This window comes from Geotrypetes seraphini, chromosome 2, assembly GCF_902459505.1.
Source record: "Geotrypetes seraphini chromosome 2, aGeoSer1.1, whole genome shotgun sequence".
Lineage (NCBI taxonomy): Eukaryota > Metazoa > Chordata > Amphibia > Gymnophiona > Dermophiidae > Geotrypetes > Geotrypetes seraphini.
The window spans coordinates 296,688,964-296,716,431 of NC_047085.1; the positions used below are offsets into that span (position 1 = coordinate 296,688,964).

At 43.5% G+C, this 27,468-nt stretch overlaps 1 protein-coding gene across 7 annotated transcripts in view; it reads left to right on the forward strand.

Moving 5' to 3' along the window:
* Positions 1-27,468, forward strand: part of TRIO (trio Rho guanine nucleotide exchange factor) — an 830,868-nt gene that overhangs the window by 240,856 nt on the left and 562,544 nt on the right. For all 7 annotated transcript variants that reach the window (XM_033929852.1, XM_033929845.1, XM_033929848.1 and 4 more), the window contains one exon: positions 3,940-4,014. In XM_033929852.1, coding sequence (XP_033785743.1) covers positions 3,940-4,014 — 75 coding nt within the window. The remainder of the gene's footprint in view (positions 1-3,939; positions 4,015-27,468) is intronic.

Here is a 27,468-nt window from a genome sequence, read left to right on the forward strand (position 1 = left end):
TTACTTATTCTCAAAATGAGTAATGTCAGACTTGCCTTGGATCAAGTTTGAGAAGGCAACTTTGGGAACCCCATTGTGGATGTTACCATATGTGGATGTTAAAGGTGATATGAGTAATAATCCTTTGTTAACATCATCTAGAGAAGCATTTCATAAACTAGAAAGGACCGTTGATATTAAGTGGAATGATTCCTTTTTGGCTCCAATTTGGAATAACTCAAGATTTGGAATAATTCAATGATCAAATGTTGATTGGAAAATTTGGATAAAAGTGGGCATTTGCCAGGTTAGACAATTAAGAAATCATTAAGAGTGGTTGGACATTTCTATATAAGTTACCTAATTAACAGCATTATAGATGGATTCAGCTTCTACATTGTATAAAAACTGCTCATTTACAAAATCAGATTCAAGATGGTCAACCAAGCATAATTTCAATTGGCTCTTCTTTAGTAAACTGTAGAGGAGCTGCTGCTAAATGGTACAAATGGTTTAAGTTAAATATTGGTGGGATGCCAACGGGAATTCAAGGCATTTGGGAATCTGACCTAGGTATTAAATTGGATAATACCCAATGGAAACTTTTTTGGCAATCAGCTATGTCAACATTACATTCAGCAAATCGAATGCAATCTTCCTTCTTTGTGTTGCGTAAGGCATTTTGGACTCCAGTCAAATTGTATAAAATAGATAATTCTAAAGGAAAGTTTTGTTGGTCTTGTAAAACTGGAATTGGAACTTTAGAACATATGCTAAAATTGTCCATTTGTTGCATTGTATTGGAGTAAGATTTGGTCAACAGTGACAAATTTACTATGTAGAAGAGAACCATTGACTTAATCAAGAATTATTTTGGGAGAATTTGATCTTAAATCAACTTTAAACACATAAAAAACAGTTACTTAAGAATTTAAAACTGATTGCAATCAAAACAATTCTAGTTAATTGGAAAGACTTCTCTAAATTAGAATACAACATAAGAACATAAGAAATACCTCCGCTGGGTCAGACCTGAGGTCCATCGCGCCCAGCAGTCCGCTCACACGGCAGCCCAACAGGTCCAGGACCTGTGCAGTAATCCTCTATCTATACCCCTCTATCCCCTTTTCCAGCAGGAAATTGTCCAATTCTTTCTTGAACCCCCAGTACGGTACTCTGCCCTATTACACTTTCCGGAAGCGCATTCCAGGTGTCCACCACACGTTGGGTAAAGAAGAACTTCCTAGCATTCGTTTTGAATCTGTCCCCTTTCAACTTTTCTGAATGCCCTCTTGTTCTTTTATTATTCAAAAGTTTGAAGAATCTGTTCCTCTCTACTCGCTCTATGCCCTTCTTGATCTTGTAAGTCTCTCTCATATTCTCTCTAAGTCTCCTCTTCTCCAGGGAAAAGAGACCCAGTTTCTCCAATCTCTCAGTGTATGAAAGGTTTTCCATCCCCTTTATCAGACGCATCGCTCTCCTCTGAACCTTCTCAAGTGATGCCATGTCCTTCTTAAGGTACGGCGACCAATATTGGATGCAGTACTCCAGATGCGGACGCACCATCGCCCGATACAATGGCAGGATAACTTCTTTCGTTCTGGTTGTAATACCCTTCTTGATTATGCCTAGCATTCTGTTTGCCTTCTTAGCGGCTGCTGCGCACTGTGCCGTCGGCTATATTGTCATGTTCACCATTACCCCCAAGTCCCTTTCTTGGGTACTCTCATTCAATAACATCCCTCCCATCGTGTAGTTGTACCTCGGGTTTCTGTTTCCCACATGTAATACAAATATGAAAAAATGCAAGTATATGCAATTAAAATGTGGCAGTATAAAAAAATAAAATCTGGAACTGTTTATTGAATATGAAGAAGTAAGATCTGTAATTCTTTGTTTTATGTTACGACAACCTTGATACTGGAAGTTCAGATGGATGATTTTTGAAAAAAAAAAATATTCAACATATTTTTCGAGAATGGACATTTTTCCATTGCTGACTTTGGGCGTCTAGTTCCATACACCCAAATCGAACTTAGTCATATGTTTTGATTATTCCTCTCCAAACATTTTTCTCAGACACAAAATTGAAAAAAAAAGTTAGGCTCATAACGAAGAAGGAATTTAAGAACTACTTTTTTTTCTTTTTGTAAAAACAGAACATAAATCTCAAAAAGTATTATTTATAAAAATTAAGTCAAATGCATAATTGGGGATTTATTAAATTTATACATTACCTGGTTACTAAAGGTACCTGTGTATTCTCCCCCTCAACATATCTAGGGTGGGCATTGAAATGTTTCTCCATTTCTCATACTTTTGTTAAAGGAAAGCAGCACTATCTGTATACTGTACCAGCGATGGAGCCAAAGTTTCTGCTGCCCCCCATTGGGGTGGTGGCTGCTGCAGCCATACTCTCTCTTCTTTGCTTCTGTGGGGTATAGAAACAAATTCTGATACAAGTCTTGCAGTCTCCAATCTCTTCTTGTTCCATCCACTTTAAAGCTAAAGAGCTGAACTGCATGTACAGATAAGGTCAGCATAGCACAGGTACTAAAGTGATGCCCATGGGAGTTTTTGGCATTCTTCCTCCCCACCTCCCATTGGCACTTCTTGCTATGCTTATTTTGCTTACATGTTGTACCAGCCCTTTACTGTGTAGTTTTTCAGACCTAGACTTTATATACATAGTAATATTGTTTAAATTCTTTAAGGAAATAGCCATGAGATGCAGAGTTATCAACTACGCAATATCTCCTAATAGATCATTACTCTTTGATACTTGTGACATCAGAGGTAGAACAGACCAATTGGATCAAATATTTTTGATGTATTATTTTTCCCTAGGAGTATGTATGTGAGCAAGTCAGCTTTATAATTTGATAGTAAAGCTAATACAGGGTGAGCATTAAGGATAGTTAGGTAGGCTTTTAGGTTAATATGCAAGTCATGGTTACTACAAAATTTATTAAGGATAGGCTGTTAGTTCCTCTGCCCTAGTTCTTCTATGTACATTTGTTCTGTCCTGCTGGAAGATGTTGGTTTGGTCATCAAAAGAATAGATTAATAATATGAAGGAAACGGAGCACAAGAGCCAACAGCAGAATTTATTATTATTTTTTTTTTAACTACTACTGTAAAATGACATGTCTGAATTATCTTCCCTGTTGTGTCTTGTAGTTTTACTGTCTGAAAAATTCTGTATTTCCTTCATGCATGCATTTGTTTTGAGTGACGATGACTTTGAGTTAATCAAGAAGATTTTGTAAGGCTTACATATCTCAGGTTCAGAAAACTTTTAAAAGTATTTCTGTACCAAGGCTGGGAGCCAACCTGGAAGTAACTGAAATGGTAATTGTAAAGCCCATTTCTAAACTGTCCAATGCAATTCCTGGGACATAACGATGAGTCAAGGATGACCTACTTAAACTTACTGATCTACATCGTATCCGTTCTATAAGTCTCTCGCACTGTATTTTCACCGTATAAATATCTCCGCTGTATATGTACAGGCTCTTGCATTGTAAATCTGCATTGTATCTTCGCTATATAAACACCCATGCTGAATATATACAGTCCCCTGCATTGTAAGCTGCTCTCAACTGCATAGTACATTCCCTTGCATTGTATCTTCGCTGTGTATGTACAGTCTTTTGCATTGTAAACCGCTCTGAACTGTTTGTGGTATTGGGTATACAAAAATAAAGTTATTATTATTATTACTTGTACTAGCAACTCCACTGAATATCCATGTCAAACTAAACTGTCCATTGTAACTTCTGGGTAACTGACCCAACCTCTTGTAATGTAATCTGACCTTGAATTTAATAGATAAAGACAGAATAGAAAACCTGATTAATATACTTGTAACTTAACTTAATAACATAAGAAAAATTAAGGAATGTTTAAAAGTGTTATTCAAAGAACTTACCTATTTTTTTTTTGTTCATTCTGTTTTAGGGTTTCGAAAAAATGATGAGATGAAGGCTATGGAAGTTCTACCAATTTTAAAGGAAAAGGTTGCTTATTTGTCAGGTAAAGGATGAAATTGTTCCCTTTATAGCTGCATCCTTTTGATTTTTATGTGTCCCTTTTGGCATTACCTTTTAATTCACGTTAAGTTCTAGTTATTAAAGTTAAAATGATATACACACAATCATGTACAGATATTAAGTCAGCATTGAATGTACCAACTGCAGCTCACTGGGGGACCAGGCTTAGAAGAAGGTGGAATCATTTGTAGTTGAAGGTGGAATCACACTAGTTGTTCCATTTTCATCTACCCATGTAATCAACACATGAAGGGAAAAATAGAGGATACAGGCCCAAATGCTCAAAACACATTATGCCTTTAACGATCAACACTAAACCAGTTTTAACTGGTTTAGTGTCAAAGTATTTCAGCTACTGATGGCCAAAATGGCTAATCGCGGTTTTTTCCGTGGTTTGCAGCAGCCTCCAATAATCATGTGTAAATGGATTACAATTAGCTATCAGCATTAAAATGAGCACTCCAATGGCCAGATGATGCACAAAATGAAGCGCCAGTTTTTAATGTTCCAAAATCTCCGACAGGTCTAGAGGTGCCGGTAGTATTAAAAAAAGAAGTGGAGCCTTTTTTAAAAAAATGGACACAGATGTTACGCATGTATTACACACACACACACACAATCTGTCCTCATATAAAAAGAAAAAAAAAGTCATGCCAGGACCACTCCCCTCCCCCAAACTTAAAAAAATAAAAAATTTCAGAAGGGATGCTCACTCACTTCTGCCTTAGGCACCTGGTCTAATCAGAGCCTTAGGCCCCTTCTCGGTGCATCCCGGATCCACTGGGAAGGCCTGCCATTTTGAAGAGGTGAGTGGGCCTGCCAGAAGGAGGGAGTGGACATCCCTCCTGCTTGTTGTCTGAATAAGGTATGGGGCGGGGGGGTTGGTGTGTGTGTGTGTGAGGGGAGAGTTCCAGGTGACCGAGGCAGGAAGGAGTGGCCATGTCTCTTGCTGATATCTGTGGGTGGGAGCCCAGGTTGCTAAGGCTGGAGGGATTGGGCTTCTCTCCTGCCGATCACGGGGTGGGGGAGGGTTTGGGTGGCTGAGGCAGGAGTGAGTGGGCCTCCCTCTTGCATATATATACAGTGGAACCTTGGTTTACGAGCATAATTCGTTCCAGAAGCATGCTCGTAAACCAAATTACTCGTATCGCAAAGCGAGTTTCCCTATAGAAAGTAAGGGAAATTCGTTTGAATCTCGGAGAGAGCGGGAACTCGAAGGCCTTGAGCATGCGCAGATGCTCAAGGCCCAGCAAAAAGGACGACAGATCTTCGGGCACCGGCACCGTCATGTCCTGGCGTTGGTGCTGGTGCCAGGTGCCAGATGGGGGGGTAAGCAATGTGTTCGGGTGGGTGGATGGGTAAGGTGGTGGGCAACACGAGGGGGGGGTGCCGGATCACGGGGGGAGGCACTCATACATCGAGGCAAGCTCGGATTCAGAGGTGTCAATTTTGCAAATGTTTTGCTCATCTTGCAAAACACTCGCAAACCGGTGCATTCGTAAACCGAGGTACCACTGTCCTGGCATGACTTTTTTTTTTTTTTTTTTTAATGTTTTTAAAAACCTACTCTTTTTGCCCTGAACAACTGAGCAGTAGGAAGCTGCTTCAGGGCTGTTTAGCTGTTTGAGCTTCCCCTGCCAGCTCTGCACATGTGTGAGTTGCATTATCCAACTACTGATTGGATGGTGGACCTCCACGAAACTCATTTACATGTGAAATTGTTTCAACATTGATCACCGTTTTCAAATCAGACAATTTACCTGCACCACAGCAACCTACTGAATTTTAACGTGATTTTACAGCATCTGACCCACAGTATGTGCAACTGATTATTGTGACCCTGTGGTCTTTATATGCAGACTTTGAGTAATTGTCTATCAACTATTCATTGCTATGGTTCAGACTATCTGCTGAAAAGGATATTTTTCATACAAGATACCATTAAAAACTTATCTTAGAAATGGTAATTCTGAACTGGGATTTTATGTAAACACTTGTCTTCATTTTAGATTGGAATTATGTCTCAATTTGGAGCCCCTAAGAAGAATCAGTTCTAAGGAGGAGTCCCATCCTTGATATTGGGAAGGGCCTCCAGTTTGAGTAGACTGCTTCTGTTGAGTCTCTGAACTTCAAATAAAAGCACTGTAGGGTTTTATTTTCCCTGTAATGGTGAGAGGGATTGCTTTTACTAGGACCCTGATGCTCAAAAGATTTCTGTGTCAGTAAGACTTGTTAAAACAGTCTTACTAGCACAGAAACTCTCCTCCCAATGTTCAAAAGGGTTCTTTGTGGCTGTTACGCGAGCCTATTGTGTGAGGCACACAACACATGCACAACAGTTGTGCCCATTAAAAAAAAAAAAAAAAGTCCACAGCTGAGCCAGCAGACCCTACTCTCCGTGCTGACTCATTTGATTGCAGCTCCAAAGCCGTGATCAGCTGAGTGGCTGGAGAATCTCTGAACAGCTGAGCAGCATACTTGACTGGTTCTCTTCCTTCTTTTAAGATTAATCTTTGAAAATACTCATTGACAAAACTTCATCGAAATCCTTTGCACAGTACTAAGGAATTCCACAAGAATCAATCCTCTCCCCTCTTCTATTCAATATCTTCATAGCTCCTCTCACTTTGGATCAGTAAATAAGCTTTACTGTCTATGCGTATGTAGATGATATCCAATTACTCCACCCCATTGATCCGACTGACGCAAATGATATTCAAAACATCAACGGGTTTGATCATATGTTAGGAAAGGATGGGAAGGGGGTGATAAGAGTGTATGATTTGTATCATTGCTGATTATTAAGTGATGTATTTATTGTTAATTTGTTTGAACATTTGTCACACTTATTCTAAGTTTGAAAATTAATAAAGAATTTAAAAAAACAAAACATCAACGGAAAGCTAGAAAAAAATCAGTCAATGGCCAACCGATAATATGTTATTCTTAAATGTTTCAAAATCAAAAGGGATGATCTTCTCGTGGAATGATAATGAACATCTAATTTTCCCAATCTCCCTTAAATCAATACCGATCCAACTTACCAATTCCATTAAACTCCTTGGTGTAACAACTCTTGATAACAAACTAACCTATCATCATCAGATTAGCACCGTGGTAAAAAAATGCTTCTATAAGTTACGAATGATTTGATCAATCTCCAGTTTTTTAGAACCCTCATCTTTAAATATTCTACTACATTCCTTAGTAATCTCTCAACTTGATTACTGCAATGTACTATATCAAGGAATAAATCAAAAAGAACTATAATGTCTTCAAATTATTCAAAATACGGCCATTAAATTAATATATAAAGCAAAAAAATTTGACCATGTAACCCCCTTTTGATAAAATAACACTAGTTGCCAATTAACCATTTACCTACAAAATCTTACTCCTCACGTACAAAATAAAAACTTTAGGTTTATTATTTCTTATTGCTTCTCCAGAACACTTAGATCTAGTAACCAACATCTCTTAAATAATCCCTCCTTACGTCATCTATTCTATAACACCACATGCCAAAATATCTTCTCGGTGTCCATGCCAACCTTATGGAACTCGCTGCCATCGAACCTCCGGGAAGAAACCTCCATAAACAAATTCAAATCTAGTTTAAAAATGTTCCTATTTAAAGATGCTTACGATTTGTAATACTTAGAACTCTAAGCTACAACATCAAATGAAAAGCACTCCTCCTCCTATTGTACTTACAGTCCATGATAGGATAAATGTACAAGAAATGGCATTTCATCCCCCCTTTCCACATGTGTTTGAATGTTCTTTCTTTGTCTACGTTTCAATATGTGATTCCCTTGCATTTTAAAATTTTATATTTTTGTACACTGCTTAGATACTTATTAAGTGGTTTTTAAGGGGACACTCAGTTTTCATCATCCCACTGTGGTGGCTGTTTTCATCTTGGGACCTTAATGTTGCTCTGAAGGGACTTTCTCAGGCACCATATGAGCCCCTACCAGACATGTCCCTGTTAGATCTTATGGTTAAGATTGTGCTTTATTGGTACGTCAGCTATAGTACAAAAGCCTATGTCTTCACTACTGAATGAAATATTAGGTTCTTATCTTGCTTGCTAATCTTCTTTCTGATAGAAGAGATATGATTCTGTAGCCTGCTCTGTGTAGACTTATGATTCACCTGATTCCTGCCTCGGACATTTGTCATTGTCCGTCTCGAGACCTCTTCTCTTGTATCTAATGTAACCTGCTGCTTCCTCAAAGTGTACTTCTCAGTAATGTAGTCGTTCAGTTATATTTTCTTTAAGGAAGTAACAAATTAACATTTAAAATAAACTTCACTTAAATAGAAAAAAAACACAGGTGAAATAAAATAAATATTAAAAGAACAGTTTATTTGTTATCAATATTTGGCCCAAGATTTTCCTTACTGATTTCCACAGATAGGATTTCTTCCACAGCAAAACAGGTGAAATTCCAGTCCTTTAATTTCTTCGTTGGGTACCTTTCTTCCTCTCCTGGTCCGGAACAGCTTCCTCAATGGTACCTACTCCCTAGCTAAAAAAAAAATCCCAAAGGAATCGGAACCCTATATCCCTATTTGATGAAAAAAAATAAACACGATGATAACTAGCTACCCAAATAAATCAAAGGATAATTGAAATTTCCCTAAAAACTAATTCCACCCATTTTTTTTAAACCAAGGTTTAACTAAAAATCAATATAATTCCTTTACCAATATCCAGTAAATATCCAATTTCCAATAAATATCCAATATCTTTAAAATCCAATTTTCCAGAGATAACATATAACAAACAGCTGTCTCAGCCACAAACCAACTCAACTCTCCTCCACTGCTTTCTCTGGCAGTTTTAGAACTCCCCAGCACTGTTAACTTCTACATGAAGTCATCAGACCTGTTGCAGACATCAGCAGTCTGGAATTCCAACAATCACTCATTCAAAAACAGCATTAAAACAGCCAAATATCAAAATAAGATAAAAGCCAATAAACCATACCTGAAGATGTCTTCATAACTTTCAGAAACTTTAACTTTCTTTTTTCTTCAGCCATGGCAACCTCCCTAAGCTCCTGAGCACGAACCTGCTCAGGATCTGTTGCCATGGCTTCCCCAATGCTTTCCCTCAAGTCAGTGCTATAATTACAGGCACGCGCCAGATTTTAAAAATAAAAAAACGACCTAAGAAGAATCACGCTCCAAATTTTTCAGGAGAGGCCTCTCCTCGGTCCCACCAACTCTCTGCTGCCTCTTCAATGCTTTTAGCACCTTAAAAATCCTCTTCAGGCTGTTTAGGCCCAAACCGGGACTGGAGAGCAACTGCACATGCGCGGCCGCTCACTGATGATATCACCGTGCATATGTTATGACGTCACCAATGTGTGCCGCCACCGTGAGCCCTTTCCCGATGCCTCGATCAGTGCCAGCTAACTCCTGTGGCTCTCTGGCAGCTGCATCTTCAAGCAGGACTGCTCCCTGCTCACTCCAGCGCTACCAGGCCTGATACATCTTCAGACAGGCTGACTCCTGCGCCTGTCAGCACAGCCAGACAGCGTCTTCATCCCGCAGCAATGAGCACAATAAACGCGGCACAACAAACCTGCTCACCGGAACCGACACAATCCGGTTCCAGGTAAATAAAAAATATAAATATAAATTAAACCTTGGTTACACTAAGATTTAGCAGAGAGACACTGCAGGAATATGGGGCTCCTATTTCCTTTCTCCTATGTTTTTTTTTAAAAAATTCTTCGTACTAGTTGCATTTAGCAGGTTGTTTCCTAGCTACTTGTGTTTAATAAGTCCTACGTTAATTTATTTATTAATCATTCCTTTTTTATCATAAGTTACAGAGTAGAACAGAATATGTTTTGTCACTGGGGAAGTTTCCCACGCCCCTCCTTCTTTATTCTGTTTCAGTGGCGATTGTTTTGATACTAACTGAAGAGGGAGCTGTTCTCCAGTGTTAAAGGGGAGGAGTTGGAAGTTTTGAGTGACACCCTTCTGTAAAGTTCACAAATAAGAGGAAGGAACAACTATAGTACAGAATCCTTGGTCTTCTATCAGAAAGATTAGTGAGGTAAGACGCTTGTTTCCTTAATCTATCAGGTTCCTCTGCTCTCTGCATTTCTGTACCTGCGTGGGAGGAACCTGCAGATGGGAACACATTCTGGAGGCCTTCAGGGGCCTTCCTGTTTCATCATCTTCTGATAGCTGAGAGGGAGATGCCAGATACTGGTGCACTGGTGGAATGCCATCTGGTATCAATTTCAGTAGCACACATAGACAATGTACAAGTGGGTTTTCTCATCACGTGCTTTCTGAATTGAGGATAGCTTGGGGACTTCTAGTTTCTACCTCATGACATCTAGACAGAACATAGCACTCATACTTCAGCCTTTGGACTGACTGCCTGTGCTTCCTCCCAGCAATGCAAGCAGAGACTGAGGGAGGGAGACACTTCGATCAGGTTTGTATTAAAGTACACTAGTTTGGTATTTTTTACCCCTGATGCAGCCCAGGAAAAGTTGGGCAATTGCTTTAAACTCTCTTCGTGGTGCCACCATTTTAAATTCTACTTTGACTATCGGATTACTTTAGTCTGTTCTTTTGTTTGCCAGTCTGGTACTTGCAGACTAATTTTCTGTTTTCTGGGGCCTTCTCTAGTCCTGTCCAGCAGTGGAATCTCTGTTCTCCTATTCCGGGGAAAATGGCAGAAGCACTGATAAAAGACAACATCGATGAACATTTTGAAAGAAACAAACTTCTGATAACCAGCCAACATGGTTTCTGCAAGGGGAGATCATGCCTAACAAACTTATTGCACTTCTTCGAAGGAATTAACAAACGGATGGACATAGGAGACCCCATAGACATCATATATCTAGATTTCCAAAAAGCCTTTGCCAAAGTACCCCATGAACGCCTACTTCGGAAACTGAAGAACTATGGGGTGGCAGGAGACGTACATAGATGGATCAGAAACTGGTTGACGGGTAGGAAACAGAGGGTAGGAGTGAAGGGCCACTACTCAGACTGGAGGAGGGTCACGAGTGGTGTCCCGCAGGGCTCGGTGCTCGGGCCGCTGCTATTTAATATACAGTGGTACCTCGGTTTACGAGTGCATCAGTTTGTGAGTGTTTTGCAAGACGAGCAAAACATTCGCAAAATCGGCGCCTCTGAACCGAGCTTGTCTCGATTTGCGAGCTGTGCCCCCCGCGATCCGGCATCCCCCCGCTCGCGTCACACCCTCGCCGCGATCTGAAATCCCCCAGCACCCACCCGAACACGCTGCTTACCCCCATCTGGCCACCGACACCAACGCACAGGACATGCTGGTGCCCGAAGAGCCGCGTCGTCTTCTTTGGTGGGCCTTGAGCATCTGTGCATGCTCAAGGCCTTCGAATTTACGCTCTCTCCGAGATTCCGGAGAGAGCGTGAATTCAAAGGCCTTGAGCATGCGCATATGCTCAAGGCCCAGTAAAGAAGAAGACGCAGATCTTCGGGCACCAGCATGTCCTGTGCGTTGGTGCCGGTGGCCTGATGGGGATAAGCAGCGTATTCGGGTGGGTGCTGGGAGATTTCAGATCGCAGTGGCGAAGTGCCAGATTACGCAGGTGGCCTTCGGGGGGAGTCTGTCCCCGTTACGATGTAGACCACCAACCATTTTTGTAGCCTCCCTCTGTACTGACTCCATACTCTATACTGACTGTATGCAGTATTCTATTTATTTCTTTAATTCGATTTCTATCCTGTCCTACCGGGAGCTCAGAACGGTTTTCAAGCAAACATTCACAATAGGTCACATTGGATAAAACGTTTGACAATACAGTAAATTAAAGACAAGCCTGGAAGTAGGGATGTTCACAGAAAATTCCAGGGGAGGTTACAGTAAATTGGACCCGAGTAGTCGTCAACTAATGTTTTTTGGAAGGAGAGAATTCAGAGGAGATTGTCTGCGGATGGACCTTCAGTTGAAGAGAAAGGTCTTCACAGCTCTTCAGAAAGTCAACAATGAGTTGTATGACCTGATTTGTGGGGGGAGCTGGTTCTTACATAGGGGCAGCAATAACTCCATTTTCCTACTGGCCATTCCTCTCCCTATGCATCCTTCTAGCTTTTGTCGTCACCTTTTCAATCTCTTTAGCCACATTAAGATCATCACATACTATTGTGCTTGTTGCAGATTTCTGGGTCTCGCTGCAGTGAAACCCAGAAACCTGCAACAAGCACAATGCCAGCTGTGGAAACCCTGAGAGAACATCACATACTATCATTCCCAAGTCCTGCTCCTCTTTTGTGCACAAAAGTTCTTCACCCCTTATACTGTACAGTTTCCTCGGGTTTTTGCAGCCAAATTTCAAACCATTTCTCATGTTATCCACACCATCAAGGGATGTCAATTGCAGATTTTGGAATCATCCTCAGAGACATATCTTACCAGATAGCCCTTCAGCAATATCACTTACAAAAATGTTAAAAAGAATAGGCCAAAGAACCAATTCTTGAGGCACACCATTGGTAACATCCATTTCCTCAAAGTCATCTCCATTGACCACTGCCCTTTGTTGCTTTCCACTTAACCTGTTCCTGACCCAGTCTATCACTTTGGGGTCTTTCCCAAGTGTTCTCAATTTATGTATTGTGACCAGCCAGGCCTTCTGCCAGTACAGGTCCCAGTCAGAACAGAAGGCAACAAGGGGAAACAGAAAACTCGGGGAGGAGTTGGGAAGGAACAGGTTGGGTCTGAGCTGAATAACCTTATTGACCACCGGGGGAGCTCAAGAGGCCCTTGGAACACTGCCAGGGCTGACACAGCAGGGCGGGGTCCCAAGGGATATAAACCTGTCCCAGACAGCAGGAAAGGAAGCCAACTAGGGAGGAAGTTAAAGCCTTGCCTTCCTAGAAACCCTGATGAGCTGAACAGGGACAACAGACCTCAGGCCATGGAAGTAGAGGATTTTGAGCAGTCAAGAGAATGGGCTCAATTGGAAGAACCCATGGATTGTCAAGATGCCTGTGTTACTGGAGAGGATAGCTTCCCTGAGCCCATGCAGGTTAATTGGACTTTGAGACACAATCAGTGAGTGGTTTTTTTTTTTTCCTCTCTTTTTTGCTGTTTTTGGAAGCTGTGTTTTACTTTGAATGCTGATTGTGTTTGTATGAAAGCTGAGAGAGAGATAGAGGGAGAGGTTTTGCATTCAACTGGGTGGGAATGTGAAAGCCTGTTTTGAAGGCTAGCAATTTTTGGCAAAACCTAATTCTCTCTCTCCTGTTACCTGGCAGTCCTAATTAAGGTCTGTCAGAGGCTTTCTTTATTTTGCCAAGGACTAACAAAATTGAATGAACTCAAATAGTGAACTGTAGTCTTATGGACTGATTGCAGTAACTGCTTTTCTGCAGTTAGCTTAAGCTCTGTTTTGAAGCTAAGGTCTCCAAGAGGAGGTGAGACTGAAGAAGCAGTAAAGCACAAAGTATAAAGTTAATTGTATCCACTGCAGTTGACTTGGTTTTTTTTGGAAGTTTTCCTTTTTGTATTATGTTTTCTTTTGAATGCTGAATAAGGAATATGAGCTGATATTCGTGGACTGTTTAAGGCATTACTTACCTGCTATGGAAACAGTGAGTAAACTGAACCATTTATATTAACTGATTGAGTACTGTGACTTTTTGGTGTTTTTTCTTGATTTTGAATCCAGTCCTGCAGGGTGACTCCAGGCCGGGTCACACGCAAGCATATGTTTTGGTGTAGTCATCAGGATTTCTATGAACCCCTATCCAGGGTTGTACTGATGGCCACAGTATTAGACGTCTGTGTGTAAAACATGTCAAAGGCTTTGCTAAAATCTAATTACACCACAACTAGTGCACTCCCTCTATCCAAAGAAATTGATTAGATTTGTCTGACAAGACCTGCCTCTAGTGAATCCATGTTTCCTCAGGTCCTGTAATCCACTGGATTCCAGAAACTTCACTATTCTCTGTTTTAAAATTATTTACATTAATTTACTTACCCATAGAAGTCAGACTTACAGGACTGTAGTTCCCTGCTTCTTCCTTACTTCCACTTTTGTGGGTAAGGACCTTAGCATAGAATCAAAAATTCCTTGTAAAAACCTTTTAAAGTACCGTGTTTCCCCGAAAATAAGACCTACCCTAAAAATAATCCCTAGCATCATTTTCGGAGTAGGTCTTAATATAAGCTCTACCCCCTAAATAAGCCCTAGCACCTGGATTCACCGGCAACTCTTCAACCCGGCTGTCCCCCCGTGCAGCCGAACCCCTGCTGACTATCCTTCCCTCCCCGCCGACCGCGAGCAAGCCCTACCTTCATCTGAAGCAGCATTGGACTGGCAGCACTCTAAACAGGCTGCTTGGCCTTGTCTATCCGGGATTTCACTCTGCTGTGTTACTGACCCCCCGAGAAAGAGACTTGGGACTACTGGTCAACAAGTCAATGAAGCCGTCTGTGCAATGTGCTGCGGCGACGAAAAGGGCGAACAGAATGCTAGGAATGATTAAGAAGGGGATCACAAACAGATCAAAGAAGGTTATCATGCCATTGTACCGGGCCATGGTACGCCCTCACCTGGAATACTGCGTCCAGCACTCGTCGCCATACATAAAGAAGGACACAGCACTACTCGAAAGGGTCCAGAGAAGAGCGACTAAAATGATTAAGGGGCTGGATGAGTTGCCGTACAGCGAAAGATTAGAGAAACTGGATCTCTTCTCCCTTGAAAAAGGAGACTGAGAGGGGACATGATCAAAATATTCAAGATAATGAAGGGAATAGACTTAGTAGATAAAGACAGGTAGAGAGAATGAGAGGGCACTGTCTAAAGTTAAACATAAGAACATAAGCAGTGCCTCTGCTGGGTCAGACCAGAAGTCCATCATGCCCAGCAGTCCGCTCACGTGGCGGGCCATCAGGTCCAGGACCTTTATAGTAATCCTCTATCTATACCCTTCTATCCCTTTTTCCTTCAGGAAATCATCTAATCCCTTCTTTAACCCCGATACCGTCCATTGTCCTATCACACCCTCTGGAAGCGCATTCCAGGTGTCTCATCACCCTTTGGAGTGAAGAAGAACTTCCTAGCATTGGTTCTGAATCTGTCCCCTCTTAATTTTTCCGAATGCTCTTTCGTTCTTGTAGTTTTCGAAAGTTTGAAGAACCTGTCCCTCTCCACTTTCTCTATGCCCTTCATGATCTTGTAAGTCTCTATCATGTCCCCTCTAAGCCTCCGCTTTTCCAGGGAAAAGAGCCCCAGTTTCTCTAGTCTTTCAGCATATGAAAGGTTTTCCATACCTTTTATCAATCGTGTCGCTCTTTTCTGAACCCTCTCGAGTATTGCCATATCCTTCTTAAGGTACGGTGACCAATATTGGACACAGTACTCCAGATGCGGGCGCACCAACATCCGATACAAAAGCAGGATGACTTCTTTTGTTCTGGTTGTAATACCTTTCTTGATAATACCTAGCATTCTATTCGCCTTCTTAGAGACCGCCGCACACTGTGCCGACGGCTTCATTGTCTTGTCCTCTATTACCCCAAGTCCTTTTCTATGCTACTTTCACTCACTACCAGCCCTCTCATCATATAGCTGTACTACTGACTATCTCTATCTCTTAAACCTCAACACTAGCTAACCTATAACCTCAACACTATCTAACCTATAACAAAAACTATAACTATAACTATCTAAAAAAAAAAAAAGGGGATTTCTAAATAATTTACACCTTCTAAAATGGCAGGTAGAACCAGAAGTAGCAAGACTTCAATCAAGACAGGCAGTACAGTCACCGAGGGTATCCAGGGGGTGGCTACGGCAAAGGTGCAGATGGAGGGGAAACCAGGACGGAGTACAGAGGTCTCTGTACAGACCGAGGCCATCCCCTCGAAAATGTCTACAGTTGCTACACAGACGGATGTAACGGATCAGCTAGATAGAAACCTTTTACTGGAGCTGAGGAAACTGAGAGAAGAGGTCCAGCGCTTAAGAAGCATTCGAGACGACGAGACCTTCATCGACGGCGTCATCCAGGAACTATCCCAGATCACCAAACAGGAACCTAATGTGACCATACCCGCGACACCCAAACAAACTACGAATCCTGATACCTCCAGACCAACCATCGGAATACAGGAGGAGGCTGGGGACACTGACTCCTGGCAACTAGTAACTTCCTCCACAGGAAAACGCAGAAGACCTTTCTCATCTTCTGTCTCTTTCTCTCACACACAGGGCTGTTCTACATCAACCCCGCAGATCACCTTGAAGAACAGATTCCAACTGCTACAGGACGAACCTGACAATGAGGTACAGAGAGATGATCAACAGGAGATTCCAGTTCCAGAGACACCAGGTCGAACCACCCCTAAGAAGCGCAGAGTGGTTGTCATTGGAGAGTCGCTACTGAGGGGCACCGAGGGACCAATCTGCAGACCGGACTTGCAATCAAGAGAGGTTTTCTGTTTGCCAGGGGCCAGGATCCGGGATGTAACCGCTTGCCTGGATAGACTCATCAAACCTCAGGACCACTTCCCCATGATCCTTATCCACGTAGGAACAAACGACACCGCCAGGAGCACCCAGGATAGCATACCGGCAGACTTAAGAGCCCTGGGTGAGAAGCTGAGGAGGATGGATGCACAGGTGGTCTTCTCCTTGATCCTCCCTGTAAGGGGCAAGGGCAGAGCCAGGGAGGATCGCATCCAGAGGACTAACGACTGGCTGCGAGATTGGTGCAAGGAGATGAACTTCGGGTTCCTGCAACATGGAGAGCCACTACTAGGACTACAGGGACCAGATGGGCTACACCTGACCAGAAGAGGGAAGAACGTCCTTGGACACCGACTGGCCCGCCTACTTCACAAGGCTTTAAACTAGGTATGTTGGGGGAGGGTACAAGCACAAACAACCTATCTGACGAACTATGTCATCAATATTTTTCTGAGACTGGGGTAAGCAAACACCGCAATTCTGGGTCTGGGACTGTGATGAGTAAATACATTTCTAAGTATGGGGCGAGTACACACATTTCTAAGTCTAAGGTAGGTTCACACTGTAATCCCGGGTCTAGGGAGGGTACACACATTGCAAGCTGTACTAAAAGAATTAAAGTAGCTCAAACAGTTATTCCCCCACAGAGACAAACACTTTCGAACCTAGGGTAGGTACACTTTGCAATACTGGGTCTAGGGAAGGTACACAAACTACAGGTAGTACTGAAAAGGTCCACGCAGCTCAAGCAGGAACAGCTCCAGGGAAGCACAGCAATCATGCTACATGGAGGGCTATGTACATCAACGCCCATAGTTTGGGCAACAAGATCCTGGAACTTGAGACTGAAATGAGAAACGCTGATCTGGATGTGGTGGCGATATCTGAGACCTGGCTCACCGACTCCCACGGGTGGGACATGGTGATACCAGGATACAACCTTCTTCACCAAGACAGGGAGGGCAGAATGGGAGGTGGTGTAGCAATATACACTAAGGATGATATTAAAGTCACCAGAATCACAGATATCAGGTACACAGGGGAATCCCTTTGGGTAAATTTGGCCAGGGGGAATGACAAATGCCTGTATCTTGGCATAGTATACAGACCTCCAAGGCAACAGGATGACATAGATATAGAACTAATCAGTGACATAGAGAGTATCACCTTGCGTGGGGATACAGTGTTGTTAGGAGACTTCAACATGCCTGATGTGGATTGGAACACACTTTCCTCTGCATCCAGCAGCAGCAGGAGACAATTGAACTCTATGAAGGGAGCTAAACTGAGGCAACTGGTATTGGAGCCAACAAGGGAACAGGCAATACTGGACCTATTGCTTACCAATGGTGAAAGTGTCACTGAGGTCTCAGTGGGCGACAAGTTGGCCTCCAGCGACCACAATATGATATGGTTCAAGCTCAGGAAGGGTTTCGCCAAAACTAACACATTGACCAGGGTCCTTAGCTTCAAGAACGCCAACTTTGAGGGTATGGGGGATTTCATCCATCAAGCACTACAAAACCGAGCAGGAACAGATAACGTAGAGGAACTGTGGTCGACTCTGAAAGCTACCATTCAGGAGGCGACCAATCGCTATATAAAATCAGTGAGTAAACGGCGCAGGAACAATAAGCCACAATGGTTCTCTGCAGAGATCTCGGACCTCATAAAAGAGAAGAAAAAAGCGTTCATCTCCTACAAACATACAGGATCTCAGGACTCTAGAGAAGTCTATTTGACTAGGGCAAGAGCTGTCAAAACAGCAGTTAGAGAGGCCAAAATCCGAATGGAGGAAACTTTAGCAAAGAACATCAAGAAGGGCAATAAATCCTTCTTCAGGTACATTAGCGACAGAAACCGCAGCACAAGCCGGATAGTATGCCTTAAGAAACCAGACGGGACCTATGTAGAAGCAGACTCGGAAAAAGCTGAACTGTTAAACGAATACTTCTGTTCGATCTTCACCTGCGAGGCACCAGGTTCCGGCCCTCAACTACAAAAAAAGGATGGCTCAGTAGACCCGTTTAGTACCTTCAAGTTCATAACAAGCAGTGTCTACTGTGAGTTGTCAAAACTCAAGGTAAACAAAGAAATGGGGCCAGACAACCTACACCCAGGGTGCTCAGGGAGTTAAGGGACGTCCTGGCGGAACCACTATCCGCGCTCTTCAATCTCTCCCTTAGTACAGGTAGAGTCCCGTTGGACTGGAAAACGGCTAACGTCATTCCACTCCACAAAAAAGGTTGCAGGACAGAGGCTGAGAACTACAGACCAGTGAGTCTCACATCAATAGTGAGCAAACTAATGGAAACTCTAATCAAACACCAATTAGATAAGATCCTGGATGAGGAGAATCTGCGGGATCCACGCCAGCATGGATTTACCAAGGGGAAATCATGCCAATCCAACTTGATCAGCTTCTTTGACTGGGTGACGGGGAAGCTCGATGTTGGAGAGTCCTTGGACATTGTATACTTGGACTATAGCAAAGCATTTGATAGTGTCCCTCACCACAGGTTGTTGTGCAAAATGAGTTCTATGGGATTAGGTGACACTTTGACTAAATGGATTGGGGCCTGGCTTGGTGGTAGGCTTCAGAGGGTGGTGGTGAACGGCACCCCCTCCGTAACGACGGCAGTGATCAGCGGAGTGCCGCAGGGCTTGGTCTTGGGTCCGATCCTTTTCAATATCTTTATAAGGGACTTGGCTGAGGGGCTTCGCGGTAAAATAACGTTATTCGCCGATGACGCCAAACTGTGTAACATAACAAGCAAGAGCACAACGGACAATATGAAACACGACCTACTCCTATTGGAGCAATGGTCTAGGACTTGGCAACTGAGTTTCAATGAAAGAAATGCAAAGTCATGCACCTTGGCAGTCAAAATCCATGCGAGACTTACACCCTAAATGGCGAGATCCTAGCAAGGACTGTTGCGGAACGGGACTTGGGGGTAATCATCAGTGAAGACATGAAGACTGCCAATCAAGTGGAGCGGGCTTCATCAAAGGCTAGGCAGATCATAGGATGTATACGTAGGAGTTTCGTCAGCCGCAAGCCTGAAGTCATTATGCCGTTGTATAGATCCATGGTGAGGCCCCATCTGGAATACTGCGTACAATTCTGGAGGCCTCATTACCGCAAGGATGTACTGAGGCTTGAGTCAGTCCAGCGAATGGCCACCCGGATGGTCTCGGGACTCAAGGATCTCCCATACGAGGAACGGCTGGATAAATTACGGCTATACTCACTCGAGGAACGCAGAGAGAGGGGAGACATGATCAAGACATTCAAATATGTCACAGGCCGTATCGAGGTGGAAGAGGATCTCTTTTTCCTTAAAGGACCCACGGCAACAAGAGGGCATCCGTTGAAAATCAGGGGTGGGAAATTTCATGGCGACACCAGAAAATACTTTTTCACCGAAAGAGTGGTTGATCGCTGGAATAGACTTCCACTTCAGGTGATCGAGGCAAGCAGCGTGCCTGATTTTAAGAAGAAATGGGATCGTCACGTGGGATCTCTGCACAGAGATAAATAGGGGAGGGTCATTAGGGTGGGCAGACTAGATGGGCCGCGGCCCTTATCTGCCGTCTTTTTCTATGTTTCTATGTTACTTCGGGTTTCTGTTCCCTACATGCAAGACTTTACATTTCTCTACATTAAACTTCATCTGCCATCTCATCGCCTACTCTTCTAGCTTGTTCAGATCCCTTTGTAAATCCACACAGTCCTCTTTAGTTCCAACTCCACTAAATAATTTGGTGTCGTCCGCGAATTTTATTACTTCTTACTTTGTCCCTGTTTCTAGATCATTTATAAATACATTGAACAGTAGCGGCCTGAGTACCAACCCCTGTGGAACACCACTCGTGACCCTCCTCCAGTCAGAGTAGTGGCCCTTCACTCCTACCCTTTGCTTCCAACTACCAACCAATTTTTGATCCATCTATGTACGTCTCCTTCCACCCCATGGTTCTTCAGTTTCCGTAGTAAGCGTTCATGGGGTACCTTGTCAAAGGCTTATTGGAAATCTAAATATACGATGTCTATGGGGTCTCCTTTGTCCATTTGTTAATTCCTTCGAAGAAGTGCAATAAGTTTGTTAGGCATGATCTTCCCTTGCAGAAGCCATGTTGGCTTGTTTTCATCAGTTTATTTCTTTCTAGATGCTCATCGATGCTGTCTTTTATCAGCGCTTCTGCCATCTTCCCCTGAACCGAAGTCAGACTTACAAGTCTGTAGTTCCCCGGGTCACCTCTCGATCCTTTTTTAAAGATTGGCGTAACATTAGCTATCTTCCAATCCTCTGGGATCATGCCTGTTTTTAGGGATAGGTTACAAACCTGCAGTAGTATTTCCCTTATTTCCTCCTGTAGTTCCTTCAAAACCCTAGGGTGGATTCCGTCTGGGCCCGGAGATTTGTCACTTTTTAATCTATCTATCTGCTTATGTATGTCTTCGAGGTTTACCGCCATTGATGTTAATTTTTCTGCTTTATCTCCTGTGAAGATTTTTTCAGGTTCCGGCACGTTGGATGTGTCCTCTTTTGTAAATACTGACGAAAAGAATATGTTTAGTCAATCCGCCACTTCTTTTTCCTCCTTCACCACTCCTTTCCTATCTTCTTCATCCAGCAGTCCCACCTCCTCCCTTGCCGGCTGCTTCCCTTTAACATATACATAGTAACATAGTAACATAGTAGATGACGGCAGATAAAGACCCGAATGGTCCATCCAGTCTGCCCAACCTGATTCAATTTAAATTTTTTTTTTTTTTTTTCTTCTTAGCTATTTCTGGGCGAGAATCCAAAGCTTTACCCGGTACTGTGCTTGGGTTCCAACTGCCGAAATCTCTGTTAAGACTTACTCCAGCCCATCTACACCCTCCCAGCCATTGAAGCCCTCCCCTGCCCATCCTCCTCCAAACGGCCATACACAGACACAGACCGTACATGTCTGCCCAGTAACTGGCCTAGTTCAATCTTTAATATTATTTTCTGATTCTAAATCTTCTGTGTTCATCCCACGCTTCTTTGAACTCAGTCACAGTTTTACTCTCCACCACCTCTCTTGGGAGCGCATTCCAGGCATCCACCACCCTCTCCGTAAAGTAGAATTTCCTATCATTGCCCCTGAATCTACCACCCCTCAACCTCAAATTATGTCCTCTGGTTTTACCATTTTCCTTTCTCTGGAAAAGATTTTGTTCTACGTTAATACCCTTTAAGTATTTGAACATCTGAATCATATCTCCCCTGTCTCTCCTTTCCTCTAGGGTATACATATTCAGGGCTTCCAGTCTCTCCTCATACGTCTTCTGGCGCAAGCCTCCTATCATTTTCGTCGCCCTCCTCTGAACCGCCTCAAGTCTTCTTACATCTTTCGCCAGATACGGTCTCCAAAACTGAACACAATACTCCAAGTGGGGCCTCACCAATGACCTGTACAGGGGCATCAACACCTTCTTCCTTCTACTGACTATGCCTCTCTTTATACAGCCCAGAATTCTTCTGGCAGCAGCCACTGCCTTGTCACACTGTTTTTTCGCCTTTAGATCTTCGGACACTATCACCCCAAGGTCCCTCTCCCCGTCCGTGCATATCAGCTTCTCTCCTCCCAGCATATACGATTCCTTCCTATTATTAATCCCCAAATGCATTACTCTGCATTTCTTTGCATTGAATTTTAGTTGCCAGGCATTAGACCATTCCTCTAACTTTTGCAGATCCTTTTTCATATTTTCCACTCCCTCTTCGGTGTCTACTCTGTTACAAATCTTGGTATCATCTGCAAAAAGGCACACTTTTCCTTCTAACCCTTCAGCAATGTCACTTACATACATATTGAACAGGATTGGCCCCAGCACCGAACCCTGAGGGACTCCACTAGTCACCTTTCCTTCCTTCGAGCGACTTCCATTAACCACCACCCTCTGGCGTCTGTCCGACAGCCAGTTTCTGACCCAGTTCACCACTTTGGGTCCTAACTTCAGCCCTTCAAGTTTGTTCAACAGCCTCCTATGAGGAACTGTATCAAAGGCTTTGCTGAAATCCAAGTAAATTACATCTAGCATATGTCCTCGATCCAGCTCTCTGGTCACCCAATCAAAAAATTCAATCAGGTTCGTTTGGCACGATTTACCTTTTGTAAAGCCATGTTGCCTCGGATCCTGTAACCCATTAGATTCAAGGAAATACACTATCCTTTCTTTCAGCAACACTTCCATTATTTTTCCAACAACTGAAGTGAGGCGGTGCCTGTAGTTTCCTGCTTCATCCCTGTGACCACTTTTATGAATAGGGACCACATCCGCTCTCCTCCAATCCCCAGGAATCACTCCTGTCTCCAGAGATTTGTTGAACAAGTCTTTAATAGGACTCGCCAGAACCTCTCTGAGCTCCCTTAGTATCCTGGGATGGATCCCGTCTGGTCCCATCGCTTTGTCCACTTTCAGTTTTTCAAGTTGCTCATAAATACCCTCCTCCGTGAACGGCGCATAATCTACTCCATTTTCTCGTGTAACTTTGCCAGACAATCTCGGTCCTTCTCCAGGATTTTCTTCTGTGAACACAGAACAGAAGTATTTGTTTAGCACATTTGCTTTCTCCTCATCACTCTCCACATATTTGTTCCCAGCATCTTTTAGCCTAGCAATTCCATTTTTTATCTTCCTCCTTTCACTAATATATCTGAAAAAATTTTTATCTCCCTTTTTTACATTTTTAGCCATTTGTTCTTCCGCCTGTGCCTTCGCCAAACGTATCTCTCTCTTGGCTTCTTTCAGTTTCACCCTGTAGTCCTTTCTGCTCTCCTCTTCTTGGGTTTTTTTATATTTCATGAACGCCAACTCTTTCGCCTTTATTTTCTCAGCCACTAGGTTGGAGAATCATATTGGCTTCCTTTTTCTCTTGTTTTTATTGATTTTCTTCACATAAAGGTCCGTAGCCATTTTTATCGCTCCTTTCAGCTTAGACCACTGTCTTTCCACTTCTCTTATGTCCTCCCATCCTAACAGCTCTTTCTTCAGGTACTTTCCCATTGCATTAAAGTCCATACGTTTGAAATCTAGGACTTTAAGTATCGTGCGGCCGCTCTCAACTTTAGCTGTTATATCAAACCAAACCGTTTGATGATCGCTACTACCCAGGTGAGCACCCACTCGAACATTAGAGATACTCTCTCCATTTGTGAGGACCAGATCCAATATCGCTTTTTCCCTTGTGGGTTCCTTCACCATTTGTCTGAGCAGAGCCTCTTGAAAGGCATCCACAATCTCCCTACTTCTTTCCGATTCCGCAGACGGAACATTCCAGTCCGCATTCGGCAGGTTGAAATCTCCCAACAGCAGAACCTCCTCTTTCCTTCCAAACTTTTGGATATCCACAATCAGATCCTTATCAATTTGCTGCGATTGAGTCGGAGGTCTGTAGACTACACCCACATAGATAGAAGTTCCATCTTCTCTTTTCAGAGCAATCCATATCGCTTCTTCCTCTCCCCAGGTCCCTTGCATTTCGGTCGCTTGGATATTGATCTGAAGATATCTGAAGAACGGTTTGAAATTTCGTGCTTCCCTGGCTAGCCTCTCTTCATATTCTCTTTTTGCTCTTCTAACCACGCGGTGACATTCTTTTTGATGCTTTCTGTGCTCTTTCCAGTTCTCCCCGGTTTTGTCCTTTTTCCATTTCCGGAATGAATGTTTCTTGTCTCCTATCGTTTTCTTCACTTCTTTAGTTATCCATGCCGGGTCTTTAGTTCGGTTCTTTTTGCATCCTTTTCTAAATCTGGGGATATACAGATTTTGCGCTTCACTCACTGTGTCCTTGAATAATGACCAGGCTTGCTCTACAGTCTGCGATTTCTTTGAGCTGTTCAAAGTTTCTTTCTTACCATTACTCTCATCGCTTCGTAGTTTCCTTTCTTGAAGTTAAAAGTTGTCGCTGTGGTTCTCTTCCCTTTCGATATTCCTACTTCAACTCTGAACTTGATCATATTGTGATCGCTGTTTCCCAACGTCCCACTACTTCCACTTCCTTTGCAGGTCCTCTTAGCCCATTGGGTTTTAGGTCCAGAGTGGCATTCTCTCTCGTCGGGTCTCTGACAAGCTTCTCCATGATGCAGTCCTGTATAGCCTTCAGGAATCCGGTCTCCCTAGCACATTTTGAGTTTCCAAGACTCCAATCTATCCCAAGATAGTTGAAGTCTCCCATGACAATCGTGTTACCGCTTTTGCATTCTCGCCTCATCTCGGCTTTCATTTCTTCATCGTTTGCTTCGGTTTGCCCAGGTGGACGATAGTACAGGCCCATCTTTATCTCTGGCCCATTCCTTCCTGGTATTTTAACCCATAGTGATTCCAATTTGTCGGTCTCCGCCACTCTAGTCAAGTGTATGTTATCCTTTATGTATAGGGCTATTCCTCCTCCTTTCTGACCTAACCTGTCTTCGCGATAGAGTTTGTACTCCGGCAGTACGATGTCCCATTTGTTTTCTTCATTCAACCATGTTTCAGAGATCCCAATGATGTCTAGATTCCGTACAAACGTAAGGAAGCTCTTCTTCACCCAGGTAGAAAACTGGAACGCTCTTCCTGAGGCTGTTATGGTCGAAAACACCCTCTAAGGATTCAAGACAAAGTTAGAGAAGTTCCTGCTGAATCAGAACGTTCGCAGGTAAGGCTAGTCTCAGTTAGGGCACTGGTCTTTGACGTAAGGGCCGCTGCATGAGCGGACTGCTGGGCACAATAGACCACTGGTCTGACCCAACAGCGGCAGTTCTTATGATGATGCCATCAGTAACGCGGCAGAGTGAAATCCCCGATGGACAAGGCCAAGCAGCCTGTTTAGAGTGCTGCCGCCCCGACGCTGCTTCAATTGAATGTAGGGCTTGCTCGCTGTTGGCAGGGAGGGAATGATGGAGGGTCAGCAGGGGTTTGGCTTGGCGGGGGAGGGGGGTATGCGCTGTACGAGGGAGGGAAGGATAGAAGCTGGGTAAACTTCTCCTGCACAGGGGGATGGGAGGGAAGAAAGATGCATATGTGGGGGAGAGAAAGGAAAGAGGAAGAATTGGGGTGAAGGAGAGAGAGGGAGAGATGATCATGTGCATACCTTGAAAATAAGACCTAGTGCCTTTTTTGGGCCCCAAATGAATATAAGACCCTGTCTTATTTTTGGGGAAACACAGTATATTAAAAATAGCCTGTGAAGGAAGGAGTTGGACTGTTAGATCATCAAGAAGTAAAAAGAATATTCAAGGAGGACAAGGCCATAGTGAAAGGACCAAATGAGTTCTTTGCTTTGATATTTGAGGAAGATGTAAGGGAGCTACCTATGCCAGAAATCGTATTCTAGAGTGATAGAAACATAGAAACATAAAAACAGACAGCAGATAAGGGCCACGGCCCATCTAGTCTACCCACCCTAATGACCCTCCCCTACCTTTGCCTTGTGAATAGATCCCATGTGCCGATCCCATTTGGCCTTAAAATCAGGCACGCTGCTGGCCTCAATCACCTGCAGTGGAAGACTATTCCAGTGATCAACCACCCTTTCAGTGAAAAAGAATTTCCTGGTATCACCTCGTAGTTTCCCGCCCCTGATTTTCCACGGTTGCCCTCTTGTTGCCGTGGGTCCCTTGAAAAAGAAGATATCTTCCTCCGCTTCGATGCGGCCCATGAGATACTTGAACGTCTCGATCATGTCCCCCCTCTCTCTGCGCTCCTCGAGCGAGTATAGCTGTAGTTTGTCTAATCGTTCTTCGTACGGGAGATCCTTAAGTCCCGAGACCATCCAGGTGGCCATTCTCTGAACCGACTCCAGTCTCAGCACATCCTTGCGATAATGCGGCCTCCAGAATTGCACACAGTATTCCAGGTGGGGCCTCACCATGGATCTATACAAAGGCATAATGACTTCCGTCTTACAGCTGACGAAACCCCTGCGTATGCAACCTATGATCTGTCTTGCCTTGGATGAGGCCTGCTCCACCTGACTGGCAGCCTTCATGTCCTCACTGACGATCACCCCCAAGTCTCGTTCTGCTACCGTTCTTGCTAGAATCTCACCATTGAGGGTATAAGTCTTGCATGGATTATAGTTGCCTAGGTGCATAACCTTGCATTTTTTGGCATTGAAGCTAAGTTGCCAGGTCCTAGACCAGCGCTCTAGTAGGAGTAGGTCATGCATCATGTTGTCGGGCATTGAATCTTCGTCCGTTGTGCATTTGCCCACTACATTACTTAGTTTTGCGTCATCGGCGAATAATGTTATTTTACCTCGAAGGCCTTCTGCCAAGTCTCTTATAAAGATGTTGAATAGGATCGGGCCCAAGACCGAGCACTGTGGCACTCCACTGATCACCTCCTTCATTTCGGAGGGGGTACCGTTCACCACTACCCTTTGAAGCCTACCTCCAAGCCAGTTTCCAACCCATTCTGTCAATGTGTCACCTAATCCTATAGAACTCATCTTGCTCAGCAACCTACGGTGTGGCACGCTATCGGATGCTTTGCTAAAGTCCAGGTACACGATGTCCAGGGACTCTCCAACATCCAGCTTTCCCGTCACCCAGTCAAAGAAGCTGATCAGGTTGGATTGGCATGATCTCCCCTTAGTAAATCCATGTTGACGGGGGTCCCATAGATTCTCCTCATCCAGGATCTTATCCAATTGGTGTTTGATTAGAGTTTCCATTAGTTTGCTCACTATCGATGTTAGACTCACTGGTCTGTAGTTTGCAGTCTCCCTCTTTGAGCCTTTCTTGTGGAGTGGAATGACAGTGAACATTCAGAGCTAGCCTCATGCAATGGATACAAACCACATTAACGGAAGGACAATTCCCACAGGACCTAGATGAGATCATAATCACCCCAATTATGAAAGATCACAAAGGCCCAATAGACAACTCCTCCAACTACAGACCCATCG